The sequence below is a fragment of the Haliotis rufescens genome, unplaced genomic scaffold (genome assembly GCF_023055435.1).
Source record: "Haliotis rufescens isolate VD_foot unplaced genomic scaffold, xgHalRufe1.0.p SCAF_9, whole genome shotgun sequence".
In the NCBI taxonomy this organism is placed as follows: Eukaryota; Metazoa; Mollusca; class Gastropoda; order Lepetellida; family Haliotidae; genus Haliotis; species Haliotis rufescens.
In genome coordinates this window covers 25,418,997-25,436,361 of record NW_025964383.1, presented here as the reverse complement: position 1 = coordinate 25,436,361, position 17,365 = coordinate 25,418,997, and the positions used below count along the sequence as shown (strand labels likewise).

At 40.5% G+C, this 17,365-nt stretch overlaps 1 protein-coding gene across 44 annotated transcripts in view; it reads left to right on the top strand.

The window, feature by feature from the left end:
* Positions 1-10,613: 10,613 nt before the first annotated feature.
* LOC124128451 (zinc finger E-box-binding homeobox 1-like) overlaps positions 10,614-17,365 on the top strand; it is a 116,185-nt gene continuing 109,433 nt past the window's right edge. For 43 of the 44 annotated variants that reach the window (XR_006860187.2, XR_006860196.2, XR_006860211.2 and 40 more), the window contains exon 1: positions 10,614-11,833. Coding sequence is in view for 33 of the 44 variants with exons in the window: in XM_046491882.2 (XP_046347838.2) it covers positions 10,969-11,833 (865 nt within the window). In the remaining 11 variants the exon portion in view is untranslated. Of the gene's footprint in view, positions 11,834-16,146; positions 16,670-17,365 lie in introns of all 44 variants that reach the window. The other variant, XM_048390847.1, reaches the window with a different exon arrangement.

Here is a 17,365-nt window from a genome sequence, read left to right as displayed (position 1 = left end):
AGGCGACTATGCTTGTCGTAAGAGGCGACCAACGGATCGGGTGGTCAGGCTCGCTGACTTGGCTGATGCATTTCATCGTATCCCAGTTGTAAAGATCGATGCTCATGTCATCAAATACTGGATTGTCTAGTCCAGACTCGATTATTCACAAAACGCCGCCATATAGCTGGAGTATTGCTGAGTACGGCCTTAAACAACAACAAAAATAACAAACATCAAAGTTTGCTTATGTCAATGGGCGTCCACTCTCATCCATCAGCCTGTTCATCAGCACATAATTAAAAACTCTTCTAATTCAAAACTGTGAAAACATATTTCCAGAGCACGTTCTACAATTCAGTCCTTTCATGTTTAAATTTTCAAAAAGGCAATCAGGGTAGCTCAGCCTCCAAACACTCACTTCCTCCAAAGCCAAGGTAGACACAATTTTATGGATAACAACTTCTTTAATACTGTATAAAGCGACGTTTCGGTATAGATCCTTATACCGTTGTCAAGCCACTTGACATAGAGCTTTCAAATGTATGTAGGGTGTTTATAAGATCCAAGGATGTAAAGTAAACGGTGAAGTAATGTCTGCCACTGCAGTTGTCTGAAATGGCGGGTACTGAATAATTTTATTCTTCCTCTGAGGGAGTTTCCATACTTGAAACCGCCACTGTACATGCATGTAGGTATTAGCATGCATGGTGTTTGCCGGTACAGGTAACAACTAGAGCTGGGACAATACACCAACAGTAAGATCTGATACGTATCACGATACCTTGCTCACGACCCGATACGTATCACGATACTTGAATGTGCATACTTTACATCTGTGGTATGTAAACCTTTTTTTTCATAGACAGGATAGCCAAATACCTGGCACAGTAATGATTTACAGTTGGCAGTGGCAAATATGGCGCAATGGATGAAAATATTTACATTTGCATCAGTAATTAGTGTTTGGTGTACCATTGATTAAAGAATGCATTTAAGGTAAGAATCGATACTGTTTACTTTGTGTGAGATTGTGATCCATACTTGTATCCTGAAGTAAAAAATCGCGATCGACCGATGCATCGATGAATCGTCCCACTACAAGTAACCACACGCTCAGTAAAGCAATCAGATCTTAGTTCTCGCTTCTGCTAAACAAAGCTTAGCTTGCTAAGTTGTGACTATGATCTGATTTTAATGAGATTGTAAGTAAACAGAATATTATACTCACCTCACTAGGCATGCATAACCTTTTAATGAGGTCTCCAGTTGTTTGTTTGTTGTTTTACTCCACACTCACCAATATTCCAGCTATATGTCGGCAGCTAATAAATAATCGAGTTTGGACCAGACAAACCAGGGATTGATATTATAAGCAACGATCCAAGCCAGTTGGATATGATGTCACACAATCAACCAGGTGACTACCCTTTCCATTTTGGTCACATCTTGTGAAAAGCATAGGTAACTGGGGACCAATTCTATTTGTTAATTGGTTGGTTGTTTAACGCCGCACGCAGCAATATGACGGCGGTCTGTAAATAATCGAGTCTGGACCAGAAAATCCAGTGATTAATATCATGAACATCGATCCACGCAATTGGCATCGATGACATGCATCAACCAAGTCAACCACCCGATCCCGTTAGTCGCCTTTTACGACAAGCATAGTCGCCTTTTACGGCAAGCATGGGTTGCTGAAGACCTTTTCTACTCCGGGTCGGGGACCAATTCTAACACCTCTCACATGTTAGTTTGGTATGGAGGGCAGTCAACAAGCATAGGTTGCTGTGGGTCTATTCCAACTGGGATCCCCAAGGCATTAAGGTTTTCACAAAAATTGAGATAATCCAAAGATTGGCCATGACTGTGATCATTGGTATGTCGGCATCAGTGCACTGGATTTCACCCGAAGCTATATAACACAGGCCCCCTCGAGTGTGTGCTATCCTGTATGTACAAATCTAAACACTGAGAAATACCCACCAGCCAAAATCTAAACACTGAGCAATACCCACCTGCCACAACAGATTAACTAGTCACATGAAATGATCGTGTGATCTTCAGCCTATTTGTACTATAGTATATTTCTTTCATGTCGAGAAAAGACAAAGACACACGCTCATGTGATATTAATTGATCTAGCTTTTGGGGGTGTTGTTTTTTGTTTAACGCCGTACTCGGCAACATTCCAGCTATATGACGGCGGTAATTGATCCAGTAATATTGAAGCAACGACGCAAGGGCCTAATATACTGTTCCAACCATCGTAACACGCTCACTCATCCACAGTTAAACCCTGTTACTCAATAATGTATGCGAATGTATATTTCATATTATTATGCCTCAAAGTGAGATTGACCAATCAGAGAGCAGATTTACTGACCCCCACATGAGCCCGAATACCGTCAGTAAAAATCAAAGACATCAATCAACAGCCATCTTGGATTTTCCAACACCCACCTCACATATTTCACATGGAAATTCTGGCACCGAAATTCGTTATTTGACACTGTTTTCTGTTTTACTATCATTAATTGTGATGTGCAAGGGCATTAATCAAACGACCACTAAACCATGGAGGCGGGGCCGTCAAACAACTGGAATATTGCTGAGTATGGTGGTAAACAACAAACAAGTCATACCGGTGATTCGTTAGTGCGATCTTTTTAATCTAGGGGATTTCACTGAGAATGGTTTTGTCTGAAGTTCAACGATGGGACCTTGGGTATTCTGGGTTACAAATGGCTGCCAGCAACCTATGCTGGTCGTTGGTTGGTTGGTTTGTTGTTTAACGCCGCAATAAGCAATATTCCAGCTATATGACGGCGGTCTGTAAATAATCGAGTCTGGACCAGACAATCCAGTGATTGATATCATGAGCATCGATCCACGCAATTGGGATCCATGACATGTAACAACCAAGTCAGCGAGCCTGACCACCCGATCCCGTTAGTCGCCTTTTACGACAAGCATAGTCACCTTTTACGGCAAGTATGGGTTGCTGAAGACCTATTCTACCCCGGCGTCTTCACGGTCCTATGCTGGTCGTAACACATGAATATGCGGGTCAGGTGGTCAGGCTCAATGACTTGGTTGATAGCATGTCATAGGACTCGACGGTGGGGATCGTTCCTCTTAATATCCACCAACGTTTTTGCTGTTTAAGCCTGTAAGATTATTTACAGGCCGCCATCATACAGCTGAGGCATTGAGAAAGACGTGAACAACAAACTCGGTGATGCACCTCTGCTTTCATCATTTATTGCTTCGATGTAAGTGAGTGAGTGAGTGAGTGAGTTGGGTTTAACGCCGCTTTTAACAGTATTCCAGTTATTTCGCGGCGTGTCAGCTTAATGTGGAAGGAAAGCCCGAAGTGATGCAGGTCTCAGGCGTTTACCACTTCGGTGAAACCCACGAGCACGGGTATGGTGCTGACAAACCTAGAAACATAATCGGGGCGAACCGGGATTCGAACCCACAATCATAGGTTTCTGGCGTGTCCAGGGGACGCAACTCTGCACAGCGAATCGCGGCGCCTTAGACGACTGGGCCACCCGTGCCCCCGCTTCCATGTAAGAGTTGCCTCTTATAAAGCCTCTCGGCTGATGCCAACAAATGGCCGTTATAGGCTCAATGATTACTTCAAAATAGGACGTAACCGAATTGCATCATGTTATTATTAACAAAGGAATTGAGAAACTGGCGGTGTTATCGGGTGAGACGAAAGAAGTGCCAGTAGTGTTGTGTAGTGCCTTCTAAAAGTGTGTTTTAAACGCAATGACCGAGTCTCTCAAATGAAGCCAAAGACATTTTATACCAACGACAAAGGGGTTGAAAGTACTTATTTTCTTACAACAATCAGTGTCAAGAACATAATCAGGAATCTATCTTGCGTATACTCCCCAGGGAGCTGAGAATATCAATAATAATTGTGTAGCACTATGAGAATGATTTAGGGCGTGGATACAATGGTTGGATGGATTGCAATATAACTATGTATTTTTATTTTGCTGGTTGGGGAATATTGAATTCTGCTCACGCAAAGACCAGCCAGTGAAGTCGGGCAGTAACACAAAAGCGGGGGGGGGGGGCGAGATTTGAACACCCTGACGAAACCTAGCAGTTGTCATGGATACGACATTTGGCGTCTCCTTGGTAAGTTATGTGTGTGTACTGTTTGCTGTGTGTCTAAGTTGTAGCTAAATGCTCATGGCAATGCCAAGCAAGGCTCCATGCCGAAACGCAGCTATTCCACTAAAGCTGCTGCAACAGTCTACTTTGTAACATCTCTAAGGGTAATTAACCAGACTACAACGTCTCCCAAACACGGCAGCAACGATTGTGTCAAGAACCCAAAAGTCAATGCATATAACACCTGTGCTTATCGATCTGCACTGGCTCCCAGTAGAAGCTCGAGTTTACAATCTCATTAAAATCAGACCTCAGTTCTCGCTACCGCTAAACAAAGATCTGAAGACATCCCATTAGGGGTCACGTCAGAACGACCTTTCATCCGACCAATCAGAGCATCGCTTACCAGATTGTGAAAGTGACAGTCGGAATGTTGATGTCTAATCATGCAACCTCGAAAACTTTAACTCTGAACGATAGTTACGGGTTTAACGACTGAATCCATACAATCTAGACCATTTATTAGCCATCCCAGAATGTTCTTTTGTTCAGGTTTCAAATTTGTAATCGAGAATTTGTCAAAATATGTTTCGAAGCGTAGTCGCCAATTTGAAATTAGTGCCGTAAAACACGAGAAAGCTGCCTTCTGATTGGTCATTCCATTGGTCGGTCAAAGTTCGCGCAAGGTCGGTCTGACGTGACCCGTAATGGGATGTCCTCAGCGGTAGCGGTAGCGAGAACTAAGATCTGATTTTAATGAGATTGCTCGAGTTTAGTGCTAGATCCTGACCTTAACATACCACTGCTACAAAAAGTCAGCACCTTCTTACTTATCTCAGCTTATCCAGGTATATCAACCATCTAGATCTCTCCGTCCTGCTGAGAAACATCTCACTTGTATACCAAAGACAGAAATGCCAAGGTATGGGCAGAGGTCATTTGCCTACATTGACCGCTTCATGGAACCGTCTCCTTCCACATGAGAAAGAAGCAGACACTCTGACAATCTTCCTGTCCCGTCTCAAAACATTCCTGTTCAGACTCTTTCATCAAATTTAAAATCAACACCAACTGCGACATTTGTTTTTCTTGAATCTATGACCTTGTATCAGCAGAGTTTTTCTCTATTTTATGTAACGCTGTGACCATTCATGTAGTGTAGGCTTATAGATTTAAGTGCATAATAGTTATTATTATTTACAGATTAAAATTAAAAAATGCAGCAGGGAGGGTTTGGGTAATCCTGGCACAGTCAGGATGGTTAGGCTCATCATCAGCTCAAGGCTCTTTCCCTCACTACACGCAGCCCAGACAGCGAATGGGACTTCTCCCATGAAGCGCTGCCTAGTCAAACCCACCGAGACATTTTCGGATAATGTGAAGGCTCCCCAACACTGCAGCCTTCTGCATTACCCAGATTGTCAGAAGGGCTGTATTCCTGATGGCAAACCCGGGTACTCTCCCAATTTCAGTCTGCAGATTGGGAGGTACCAAACCTAAGGCACCGAGAACAATTTGGAGTCGGACAACTTGGTACTTGGGATGCAAGCGTGACATTTCGAATGCGAGGTCAGCATATTTGCCATGTTTTTCCTGATTCTTGTCAATGACGTTAGTGTCAGAAGGGACAGAAAATTCAATAATAGTAGTAGCAGTATTATGATGGTGATTATTATTATTATTATTATTGTTGTTGTTGTTGTTATTATTATTATATTGTTCTCCATAAATTGTGTGTACTTTGTCATCCGTTACCTTCTAAGAAATGCCTATCAAACAATTAATGCATATATAGTTACATATTAATTCAAAACGTCTCATTATGTGAGGTATTGAAACTCTATTATCATACCGCCAAATCAGAAAGATGAGTTCTGATTGGTCCACGTGATCTTGATACAATATTTATATCCCGCTGCATAAAAAAAAACACTTAAACCCCGCTTCGAAGCAAAGCAAAAAGCCTCATGCTTTTTCCGAGGAAACGAAAGTAATGCGACATAGCACAAGTTTACCTCAGCTCAATCGAACCGCTGTTTTCTCTCAGTTTTGAATTTGTTTTAATTCTTTTCCGGTGCATGGTATAAAACCTAACGCGGGACGTATGAAACCCTGTGTTCCCCTCGTGTTCCTGTTGCAACTTATACTATTTATAAATGTAATAGCATGGGATAGCATCGCGCATCTTATCATACCTCAGAATGATGAGATCTGATTGGTTCACGTGATCTTCATTTAATACAATGAATCTCGCCTGGCAAGGAAATAAATTTCCGAGCGGGAGAATAATTTTGTTTATTAATTAATGTTGTACAGAACAAAGTAAAATTGTGAGCAGTTTTAGAGGTATGTTGTCAAAATGGGATCTCGTTATTTCGTGGGTGACCGCGTAGCAGCAGTACTGACGGTACAGAAATACCGGCTGTCTCCCCATGCTTATCGAGACACGACATATTTATTATCTCCCTTGGCACACAACGCGTGCGGCTTTGCGATGGATATAAAAGCTTGAAGCGTCAGTAAAATTACTAGTTATTATAAAAAGGCATAATTCAAGACATTCGCTATATTTTCGAGACGAAACATTTGTATTGACTTGAGGCCTGAGACCTCAGGCTTGACTGTAGTTATCTAAATGCAGATACATCTAGAAGGTTTATGGGGAGAAAGGTTCCCTTAAAATAACATTTAGTGACTAATGATGTGAAGATCCAGTGTAGAATAGGTCTTCAGCAACCCTTGCTTTCCGCAAAAAGCGACTATGCTTGTCGTAAGAGGCGAGTAAAGGGATCGGGTAGCCAGGTTCGCTGGTTCGGTTTATGCATGTCATCGTATCCCAACTGCGTGGATCGATGTTCATGTCAATCACTGGATAGTCTGGTCCAGACTCGATTAATTACAGACCGCCCTCATATAGCTGGAGTAATGCTGAGTGCGGCACTAAACAAACAAACACAGGAATGAGTTTAACTTTGTAAATTACATCATGTTACCATTTTCCTTTTTCAAGAATCCTCAAACCAATCAGGAAATTAAAAGGCTCAACCACAATATCATGATTTCCAATTTAAAAAAATTCTTCACTTGTCACTAGAAATGTAATTCTTTCAAATAATCCACTGTCGCCCCAGGCTCGATTGTCACTAAATGTCGATAAATCCTGAAGATGTATTTCTAATTGTACCGCTTGTTCTCATGATCACCATTGTGAAGATGCCCTCCGTACATTTGAGGTACATGTGGGTTAGTACAGTGGCTGAAGTGTTCGCTCGTTACGCCGAATGCCCGGGTTCGATTTACAACATGTGTATAAATGTGTGAAGCTCATTCCTGGTGTCACCGGGTCCCCTTTTTCTGGGGGTGATGTGAAAATGGGTTTAACGTCGCGTTCACGATTATTGAACTTATATAGCAACATGCACCGCACGTGTGTGTGCGTGCGCATGTACTATAGTCACTCACTAATGCCGGTTTTATAGTGCAATGCCACTTAGATACCATGCCGCAGTTTTACATGAATACCCGACACAGACACAGTAGACTGACTCCGAGCCGACCAATCCTTGCTTTAGCCCCTTAATGTCGAGTGACAAGCAGGGCAACAACAAGTGCCATCTTTTAACGTCCCTTCAACCATGGAGGCGGTGCTATATTGCTAGAAGCGGCGTGAAACCCTACTCACACACTCACTCAACCATCCACCCACTCACTGACACATTACCCTCTGGTATGCCCTACAGTTACGAAAGAAACGAAAGATTTTCCATGTTATAACGTTCAACCTCGCGGGAACATCTTTTTTGGAAAGACCTGAAGGATACAAATAGTTATATTCCATAGTCAGTTCACAATTTGAAATCACCGTCTAAGCGAGTTTACTTACCGTATTCGACGTAATAAGCGCCCCGCTCTAATAAGCGCCCACGGCGATATTTGCTAATATATTGGCTGGTGAACAATCCCAGTTAGCACCCCTTCCGATTGATCAATATACACAAGACTTATTTATTCGTGTATAATACGTGTGTTATATGCATCCGGAATTGTGGGAAATTAGATTCTGGAAAAATACATCTGTCGTATATAAACATTTCAGGCTGTCAGCATAAACCACGATCTTTTAACACTGTTGTTTTTCACCAAAATACTATTCTATTAAGAGCCCTCTATTTCTAATTTTGAGAGCGTCCTGGGCGCTTATTATGTCGAATACGGTATGTATTAATTACGTTACACTTCCGTGTAACTTGACAAGCGCTTTGATATTTGAAACCGACCACGGAAAGTGTGTAGTCATGTGTTATTGTTAGATATGGTGTACGCTACATGTATATGCTCCGTATGTACATGAAACCTACTTAGTGGAGGCGCTGAACATTCGCCAGTACAGTGGCTTTTCTGCCCCCCCCCCCCCCCCCCCCTAAAAAACCCCAAAAAAAACAAACAACAAAAAAACAACAAAACATGTTACATGTATATATCTTTATTTCTGTTAATTTTCTTAATTTGATAGATATATCTGTAAGTAGATTAGGGGGTTGATCAGCAATTTTGTACACAGGTACGTGTGTGCGTGTATGTGTGTGTGTCGGGTGTGTGTGTGTGTGTGTGGGGGGGGGGGCTGCCTCGCATCGACAATTACGTGTGTGTTTTTTACAGTATCAGTATATCCCTCATTTTCATCAGTGTCCAAGCTGGTTGTTACAACAACCTCATCATCAGAACCGTCAACGTCCACATAGACAGATGCTTGTCTTTCGTCAGAATCGTCACAGCCTTTCAAGGTGTCTCCCCTTTGAGCTGATGCTTGCTCTACAAGTCCCATATTTTCCCATGCCAAATATTACTTAATTGTGTTTACTTTTTACTTCTTCAAATTGTTGTCCATTGTGATATTGTGAAAGTCTAAAAAAAGTCTGACACTAAAAGTTGTTATAATTTTCCTGAAATGTTTACCCAACTAATGATCCAGATAAGTTTTGCTCCTCTGATCTGCTCGCGCTTCACTGCGATTCCTCATCCTCATCCGGTCTAGATGGTGTAGATGGTCCGGTCTGTTAGGGCTGGGACGAGTCCAAATTTACTGCCCTGGAATCCGACCCCCTATTACCCGACCCTACCCGGGTACCCATGCACTGCAGGTCTCAAGAGTTGGGAACAAAATGGCTGATTTGGAATTGTTTTACCGCAACCCTGGCCAAAGCTATTAAGATACATACATGTATCAAACGATCAGATCATGCGTACACGGAAGTTGAATTAAGCGTTATCTTTACTCAAACATATGCAGCAAGTCAAAAGGAATGTGTGTATCGTCAGAAGGAAATGCGAACATTTGCGACATGTAGTGTAGTGTATAACCACTGATCTATAGTGAGTTTTTGTAATTAAACAATATACCACGTGACTAACCACGGGTCCGGGTAGTCCTATTGGTACCCGGGTCCTACTCAGGACCCACCCTACCCGAGTTACCCGTCCCAACCCTAGTATGTACAATATTGCAATGCGTAAGATGTAGGTGCCTGAAATTGTTCAACATCATATTCATTTGTGAGAGCATCCCCTCTTCGTGTATTTGTTTTGTTTTATTTGTGTTGTTTAACGCCGCACTCAGCAATATTCCAGCTATATGACGGCAGTCTGTAAATAATCGAGTCTGACCAGACAATCCAGTGATTGACATCATGATTTGTTTGTTTGTTGTTTAACGCCGCACTTAGCAATATTCCAGCTATATATTGGGGGCGGTCTGTAAATATTCGAGTCTGGACCAGACAATCCAGTGATTGACATCATGAGCATCGATCCACGCAATTGGGATCGATGACATGCATCAACCAAGTCAGCGAGCCTGACCACTCGGTCCCGTTAGTCGCCTCTTACGACAAGCATAGTCGCTATTCTATCCCGGATTTTCCCGGGTCTCATGTATTTGTTGCAACGCTGCGCGAGTTTGGTTGTCAGCGCAGTACGAGTTTGGTAGTCAGTGTTGTACGATTGGGACGTCTAACACATCCAGAAGTAATATGTCCTTTATTGTAATATCAGTGACGATCACTCGGAACAAAACTCACAAATTGGCTTCATAACAAACTCCATATAGAGCCCCCATGCGTCAGCATACAGCAAATAAAAAAAACTGTACAATTTTGCATGTAGAAATAGCCTTGCCAGTTCTTGTTGGTCACGAGTAAGTGGTCAACCTATAAACAGAAAATGACGACAGGCTAGCTGACTGATTAACTTCCTGAATGTACATAAACGGGAAGTAACACTGCTATTGACTGATTAAATTAATTGACCGTTTCCTCGCACATACTCAGTAAAAATTGAATTTTATATATGTATGATGTAGACCAAAGTTTATAAAAAAACGATATTATTTATTTTATAATTGAGAACCAAACAATTCAAACCCACCCATTTAGAATCGCCCTCAGGGAGGTTATTTATATCTAAATCGTTTGTAGGAAAGTAGTTTCTGGCTTAAACCGGAAATCACGGAAGACAGCGCGCTTTGTGCTCGAAGACTTGCCGCGTTCGAAGATAAAGCGTTATGAAATGTTAAGAAGAAAGGCGGTCGACCCGATCAGTTTGTGTTAAAACAGTTGAAGACTTCCTTCGCAAACACGCATGCATCAAATGAAGTTTATTTCGGAGAAGGGAGTGAACATAACGCCATGCTACAAGCTAAAGTGATCGCGCACCTGTCTGCCATGATGTGATTTCGTTTCGGGGATTGACCTAGATTTGAAGATCGACATAATATAGCTCGCTACAAAGAGATCTGTGATTGCCGAAAGGTTGCTGTGTTTTAAAATACTGCAGGGAAGTTGTTTTTATAGTACAACAATGTTCATCGAAACATTAGAATTCACAATCCCAGTGGATTTGTGTGATCTGTTTTCTACGCTGAAACGAGGTCCAAGATCTAATCTTGAATTCCCGGCATCCGTGAACTCGTACGGCACTACTCAAGATGCCAGTGTGCAGGTTGTGTTGCGCTCAAACAAATTGACGTTTAAAGTCGACGGTGTGTCGTCTGATGCAAGCATTATATCAAAAAGTGAAAGCAAAACATTAAAATTGTCAGTGTTTGATGTTGATCGGACTTTAATGCCTCAAGAAAATGACAATTACAATTCCAACAATATGACTATCTCCGAAATGCACCATTCAACACCTGTGTTAAATCAATTCAAAAGGCATCACGAAGTGTCAGTGTCACAACCTCCTGCTAAAAGCATTAGGACTTCTTATTCTGAGTCTCCAAGACCCAGATCTCCTGTTCATCGTCGCTCACAACCTCATATCTCTCCACGTCAGTCTCCAAACATACAGTCAAAATCTCAACAAAATGACACGCCAGTGAATGTGAAACTAGAACCAGAAGATCCAGATTTAATAGAAATAGAACCTGACGACATTGTGCCAAAGAAAGAGACTCCATACATGCAAATAGATTATTCATCAGATGTACCTCATACGCAAACGTCCCAAGCAGCTCTTGATCGACTCTCTCATCCACAATCATCACATTCTCAATCACCCGGTTCTTCATCTTCGTCCTTCCATCAAAACGTTCCACATGTGCCAGATTTCGCCGAACCCAGTACTAGTCAAGCAAGATATGGTGACCAAAGTGCAGATGACTTTTTAGTATTCCAAGATGAAAACGATGACGGCGATGATAACGAAGCAGATTACAGCAATGACGGTAATTATCTCCAAAGTTTCTTCCTTTTGGAGAATTGCTGGTCATTTCCAATGGAATTGTTTGCGGTGTGGGGGAGGGGGTGGAAGGGTAGCCTAGTGGTGAAGGAGTTGTATCGTCACACCGAAAACCTGGGTTTGATTTCCCACATGGGTACAATGTGTGAAGTCCATTTCTGGTGTTCCCATTCGTGATATAGCTGTAATATTGCTAAAAGCGGCATTAAAACCATACTCCCTCACTCCAATGGAATTGTAAGGTTTAGAACGCTTAAGAACAGTGAAAATCATACACAAAGTATTTATGATTATTTACCTATGAATTTGACTTCAGACCAAATAGTTTGGTCCATGTGAAAAAAATCACCTTAACCCATAAATTAGATACATTAATAAGCAAAATGAGTGGCAAAAGTATAATATTTTTCTATTTTGACATATTTAAACATGTTTAGGGGTTGGGGGAATGAAAGTACCAGGTAGAAGTATGTCCCGGAAATAGCACAAAATATGTTTCCAATAGGTACATCATGCTAAAAATTTCTCTTTAAAAAATATGTGAGGAAACGTTAACAGAAAAGGGACGTCCTAAGCCCCATTTCAATCATAGTTATCAAATAGAAGTACATAGGTGTGCTGGTAGAAATAATACCAATATACATGGTATAGGCAGGGATATACCATATGTCACCTTCTATAAAGCGACCCCATGTATAAGGCAACTAAAGATATATGGAATGACGCCATAGGGGCAGGGGGGCCAGCTTAGTGGTTCAATCATTGGGTTGTCACGCTGAAGGCTCTGGGTTGATCTCACCACCTGGTACAGCCACCTGTTGTCATGTTGCTGGAACATTTGCTAAAAGCAGCGTAAAACCAAGAACTTACTATGTAAGTAGGAGATAAGCAAGTTCAAATATGAATTCAAACATTTTGTTCACTTACTATGGTTACAGGATGATAAAAGGGAGACAGAACAAGGAAACTAAATTTTTCCTTGATCTGTGACGCTCAGAGCTCAAAATAAGCTGCGTATTTGTGTAGAATATACATTAAATAAACAGAAATATGCAGACAAATCAAATCCTAGAGTATCAACTACGCAACAAAAACTATAAATATGCTATTGAAATAAAATTATTGCATATATTACAACTATTAGATAAAACGATTGCGTTTATAAAAACCGTCAGATAAAATTATTGTGTATCAGCTGATTGCCAAAATTCACTTACCGACAGTTATATTTGGAAAAGCTTCTGCAACAAACATACTGATTGATGGCAATTGAAAAGCACATCATGCCTAGTCTGTGTAAATGATGTATCTTAATTAGTCGCTGATTGGTATTTAAACAGTAGCGCCTATTTACAATGATAGATTTTGTAAACATAAAATGGCTTCCCGGAGAGGGAGCCGTAAGCAGGGATTGTTACGAAACAGGTTTTAAGTGAAAAAAACAAATGTCAAGAAACAGATGGGTAATAAAAATAAATGAATATCCTCTAAAACTTGCGTAAATTACAAATGTTCACTTATTTTAGGAAAAAAACAATAGTGTCATGAATAGATGAGTGAACAAATATTAGTTACCCAATGAAAATGTAATAACTCAATTAAGATCGAAACCCTAGAGTAAAAACTCAATTACTCAAAAATGCTTATCCAAAGCTCTGAAGCTTCTGCCTGTTGACTAAAGGATATTTCCATCTTTGCATCAACAATTGATCCATATACATGTATCTGCAATATAATATCCTTGGCAGTGACCAGCAATTCCTATTTGAACAGTGCTCGAATATTCTACATTGTTGAAATCACTGGATGAGACAAAGCTTTTGTTTCTAAGTTGCTTCATGGTGTCAATCAGAATGTTTGTCAAATTTGCGTATTATTTTGTGTGGTTATACTTAAAATAAATCCCAGACATTCTAATGGGGTTAAATTGTGTAAATGTCTTTACACAGGGTAAGATTCTATTGGTGTTTCTCTGTTGGGTTTCTGGGTCAGAATAGGTCCCCAGCGATCTTTCTTGGTTGTACTGGTGGTCTGACTTGGTCGATTGTCATCGTAACCTGACAAAATGGGTCGTTGGTCGTAACATCAATCACTGGATTGTCTGGTCCAGACTCAATTCTTTACAGACATACGTCATACATCTGAAATGTTGCTGTCTGAGATGTTAAACAAAACAATTAAACACTTTGTTGTTGATTTCAATGGATAATGATGAATGATTTAGCACTGGCTCAAATGTTTCTTGATTTTAACAGGCATCACTGTTTACTCTTTGTATTGTGTCCAAAAGTATAAAAAAAGACTTATCAAAAAGCATTTTTATCCAGATCAATTTCATTATTGATGTTAAGTAACCAGAGTAAACTGTGATCTGCGACTTACTATCATGTACTGTGTCCAATCTAGGACATTGTGTAATATTCAAATATTCCAATTTTATAGCTAATGCACATTGTCATGGCTTGGTGGTTTAGCCAAATATTTCTTTGTAAAGTAATGGTTATATTAAGCCATTGTCCTGGATTGGACAATTGAGCAATGTTAATTTTATCATGTTTAAGCGATGTGTTAATTTGTCGCAACATTGCTCAAATTATTTTTTGACATTTAGTTCTACAAGTGACAAAATCGATCCAGATAATACAAATAATCTCAAATAAATAAGTCTGTTATGTAACTTAGATTAAAATTTCTCGATCCATCTTGTCACTTGTCATGTTGACACACCCAGAGCCACAGTACAGCGATGAAGGGGGCGTGGTTCCTGGCATCACAAGGTAAGTCCACACACTAGCTTCCTGATTCAACTGTGGCCTGGGCTAGGACGTCCTCAAGCTCAACGATAGATCAGGTCGAAACAATAGTAAAATAGTGCAAAATAAGTTCTGTACCAGATTCAACACAAATAAATCCCAAAGATGAAGACATATTTGCACCTTCCTCACCATATTCTTTGCAGAGTCTCTTGTGTGGATAGGATAATATTGTCCGGTTGAAAGTTGACAGGGGAAAGACTATGAGGTTGGATAGGAAGTTGACAGGAAAATACTATGAGATTGACAACTGACAAGGAAGGAACACACTATATAATCCAAAACACATCACAACAGAAAAATACTTTGATATACCAATATAGTTGGGTTTTATTTGTTTGACTATGGTACATCCCTTGGTTGCGAAAAAATAATGTGGCCTCCCAAAGCTTCAGAGGCTGGAACTGTTCACTGAATAAATATTATTTGTCCTATATTCTAACCACATTATGATACACTGAACATTTAAGAATAATGGTGTTAGAAATTTTATGGAAAAAGCACATTGATTTTAATCTGATTTTTCTTTGTTCAATCTGAAAACATGTCGTAACTGCTAAAAATAATTGTGATGATATTCATGTACCCTTCATCTTGTATTGGTACAGAACCTCAACATGTAATTTGTGTTGGCATAGTTCATTGCATTAAAAATACTTGAATTGTTCCAGCCTTCATCCATATCGAATAAGTATTTCTGAACTATGGAAAATGATCTTCGGCTTATTCATCTTGGAGTAATACTTTTAAACATTGGACAGTGTAATGACTTTTGCTTGTCAAGTAAGTTTGACAGTGAAAGACGAGACTTGTTTTGCATATTTTTCTATGACCTGCTACACAATAGTTCTTGTTTTATTCTGTTGATTTATATTCTACATTTTATACACATATTCCAGTAATGTATGCGTGCCTGGCAATGCCTGGTGCTGTTGGTGCTTTGACTTGCGGATACTACTTGCAGGAACACTGATTGCAATGTTTCTGTGCTTCTATGACAGGCTCACTTTACTTAATACATGATAAACAATAGTTTGAAGAATTCCTCACATGGTGGGGTTAGTGGATTCATGGTGTTTGAAAGTTATGTGTGATGTTAAAACGATTTGAACCTTTGTTGAACAAGTGAATTCCTTACTATTATGATGGGATAGGCAGACTGTCAATCAGAATTAGCTACCCCAAGGTGCCTTCAGATTCTGTAGTTTCTATGGCTTTGTCGTCATGACTTCCATATAGTACAATCATTACACAATTGACTTAAGCCTGTATGTGTTGGCTGTCATTTATTTCAAGATTTGAATGGCGACAAAACATGCTTGATGTCAAAATGGTTTTGGGGTATTACATGTTTCTTGACCTGTGCACTTTTGCATGCGAAGCATTTGAGCTTTTTGGAAGCGGTTATTGAATTCTTTTCCAAAGACATGATTGAAGGAGCATCATGTGACCAGAAGATGACTGATTACAATTTTCCTCTGCACAGAACTCTTCCAAGCATGGGCATCCCAAGATGAAAGTTGGACCAGGGGACATAACTCTTACCCAAATGTCAGTAATGTTTCTCAGCCCTTTGGAACACGCGTCAATGCTCTGTCTGCTGGTCTGGGAAACAAATTGGCATGTATTTTTGCTGACTGTGCAGAATTGTTTGAAGTGGACAAGGATTTAAGATCCCATTTGACCTTTCACAGGAGTGATGAATCTCACGTCTGCTCCAAATGTCACCTGCAGTATATGTTGAAAGAAAACCTAGTCAAGCATGTCGAGTCTAGATCCTGTCAAATGTTGTTCAGTCAGTTTGTAGAAAGGAAAAAGACGGCCCAGTGTGAGGAATGTGGAAAGTACTTCGCAACCAAACAGAAGAAAGATGAGCACATCAACTCCCAACACAGAGGGATCACCTATGCCTGTTCCTGTGGGTTGACATATGCTTACAAGACGGGATTGGATCGACATAAGAAATCAAGTGGCCATGTTGATAATACAGAGAAACAATGATCTTGAATGTAAGCTGCGAACATTTGGGTGGCACGTTTGTTCAAGTGCAAGCTCCATTTGGTGTCTTGGTTTATTCCCACTTATGAAGATTAACTGTTATGTATGGGCGGACTCAGTCTGGAAGTACATTAAGGGTGTCCTTGATCTGCTTGTGACCTGACTAAACAGCTGAGATTATCATAAACCAACCTATGCTGAAAGTAAGAGCAAGCTGAAATATGTTTTGGGGAGAATACTATCTTCGACTCGTCGTTTTCAGCGCCATAAATTAGTAAAGAAACATCATCACTTAAACCTTTACTCGCATGTCGAAATGATTGCTCCAGTGCTGCATTTATAAGGACTTACTTTGTGCTGGTGAAACATAGGGCACTCCACACAGGTACAATGTGTGAAGCCCATATCTGGTGTCCCTGACATGATATTGCTGGAATATTGGTAAAAGTGCCTCAAAACCCAACTCGGCATTCTATCAGTTGTAAACATTTGGGTATTCTGGTGTACATGTCTCCTACAGACCTTCCTGTATGACTGACGAGTTTGATCAATCAATTTAACAGTTGGAGATAGTTGCCATAACAACTAGAATATTGCTGGTGTTGGTGGAGAACATCCATTCATTATTGAGTCCACCTGACAGTTTTCTGGGGCAGAATTGATCCCCTGTTCCCTTTGCTTGTTATAAAATTGACTAAAATGAGGAT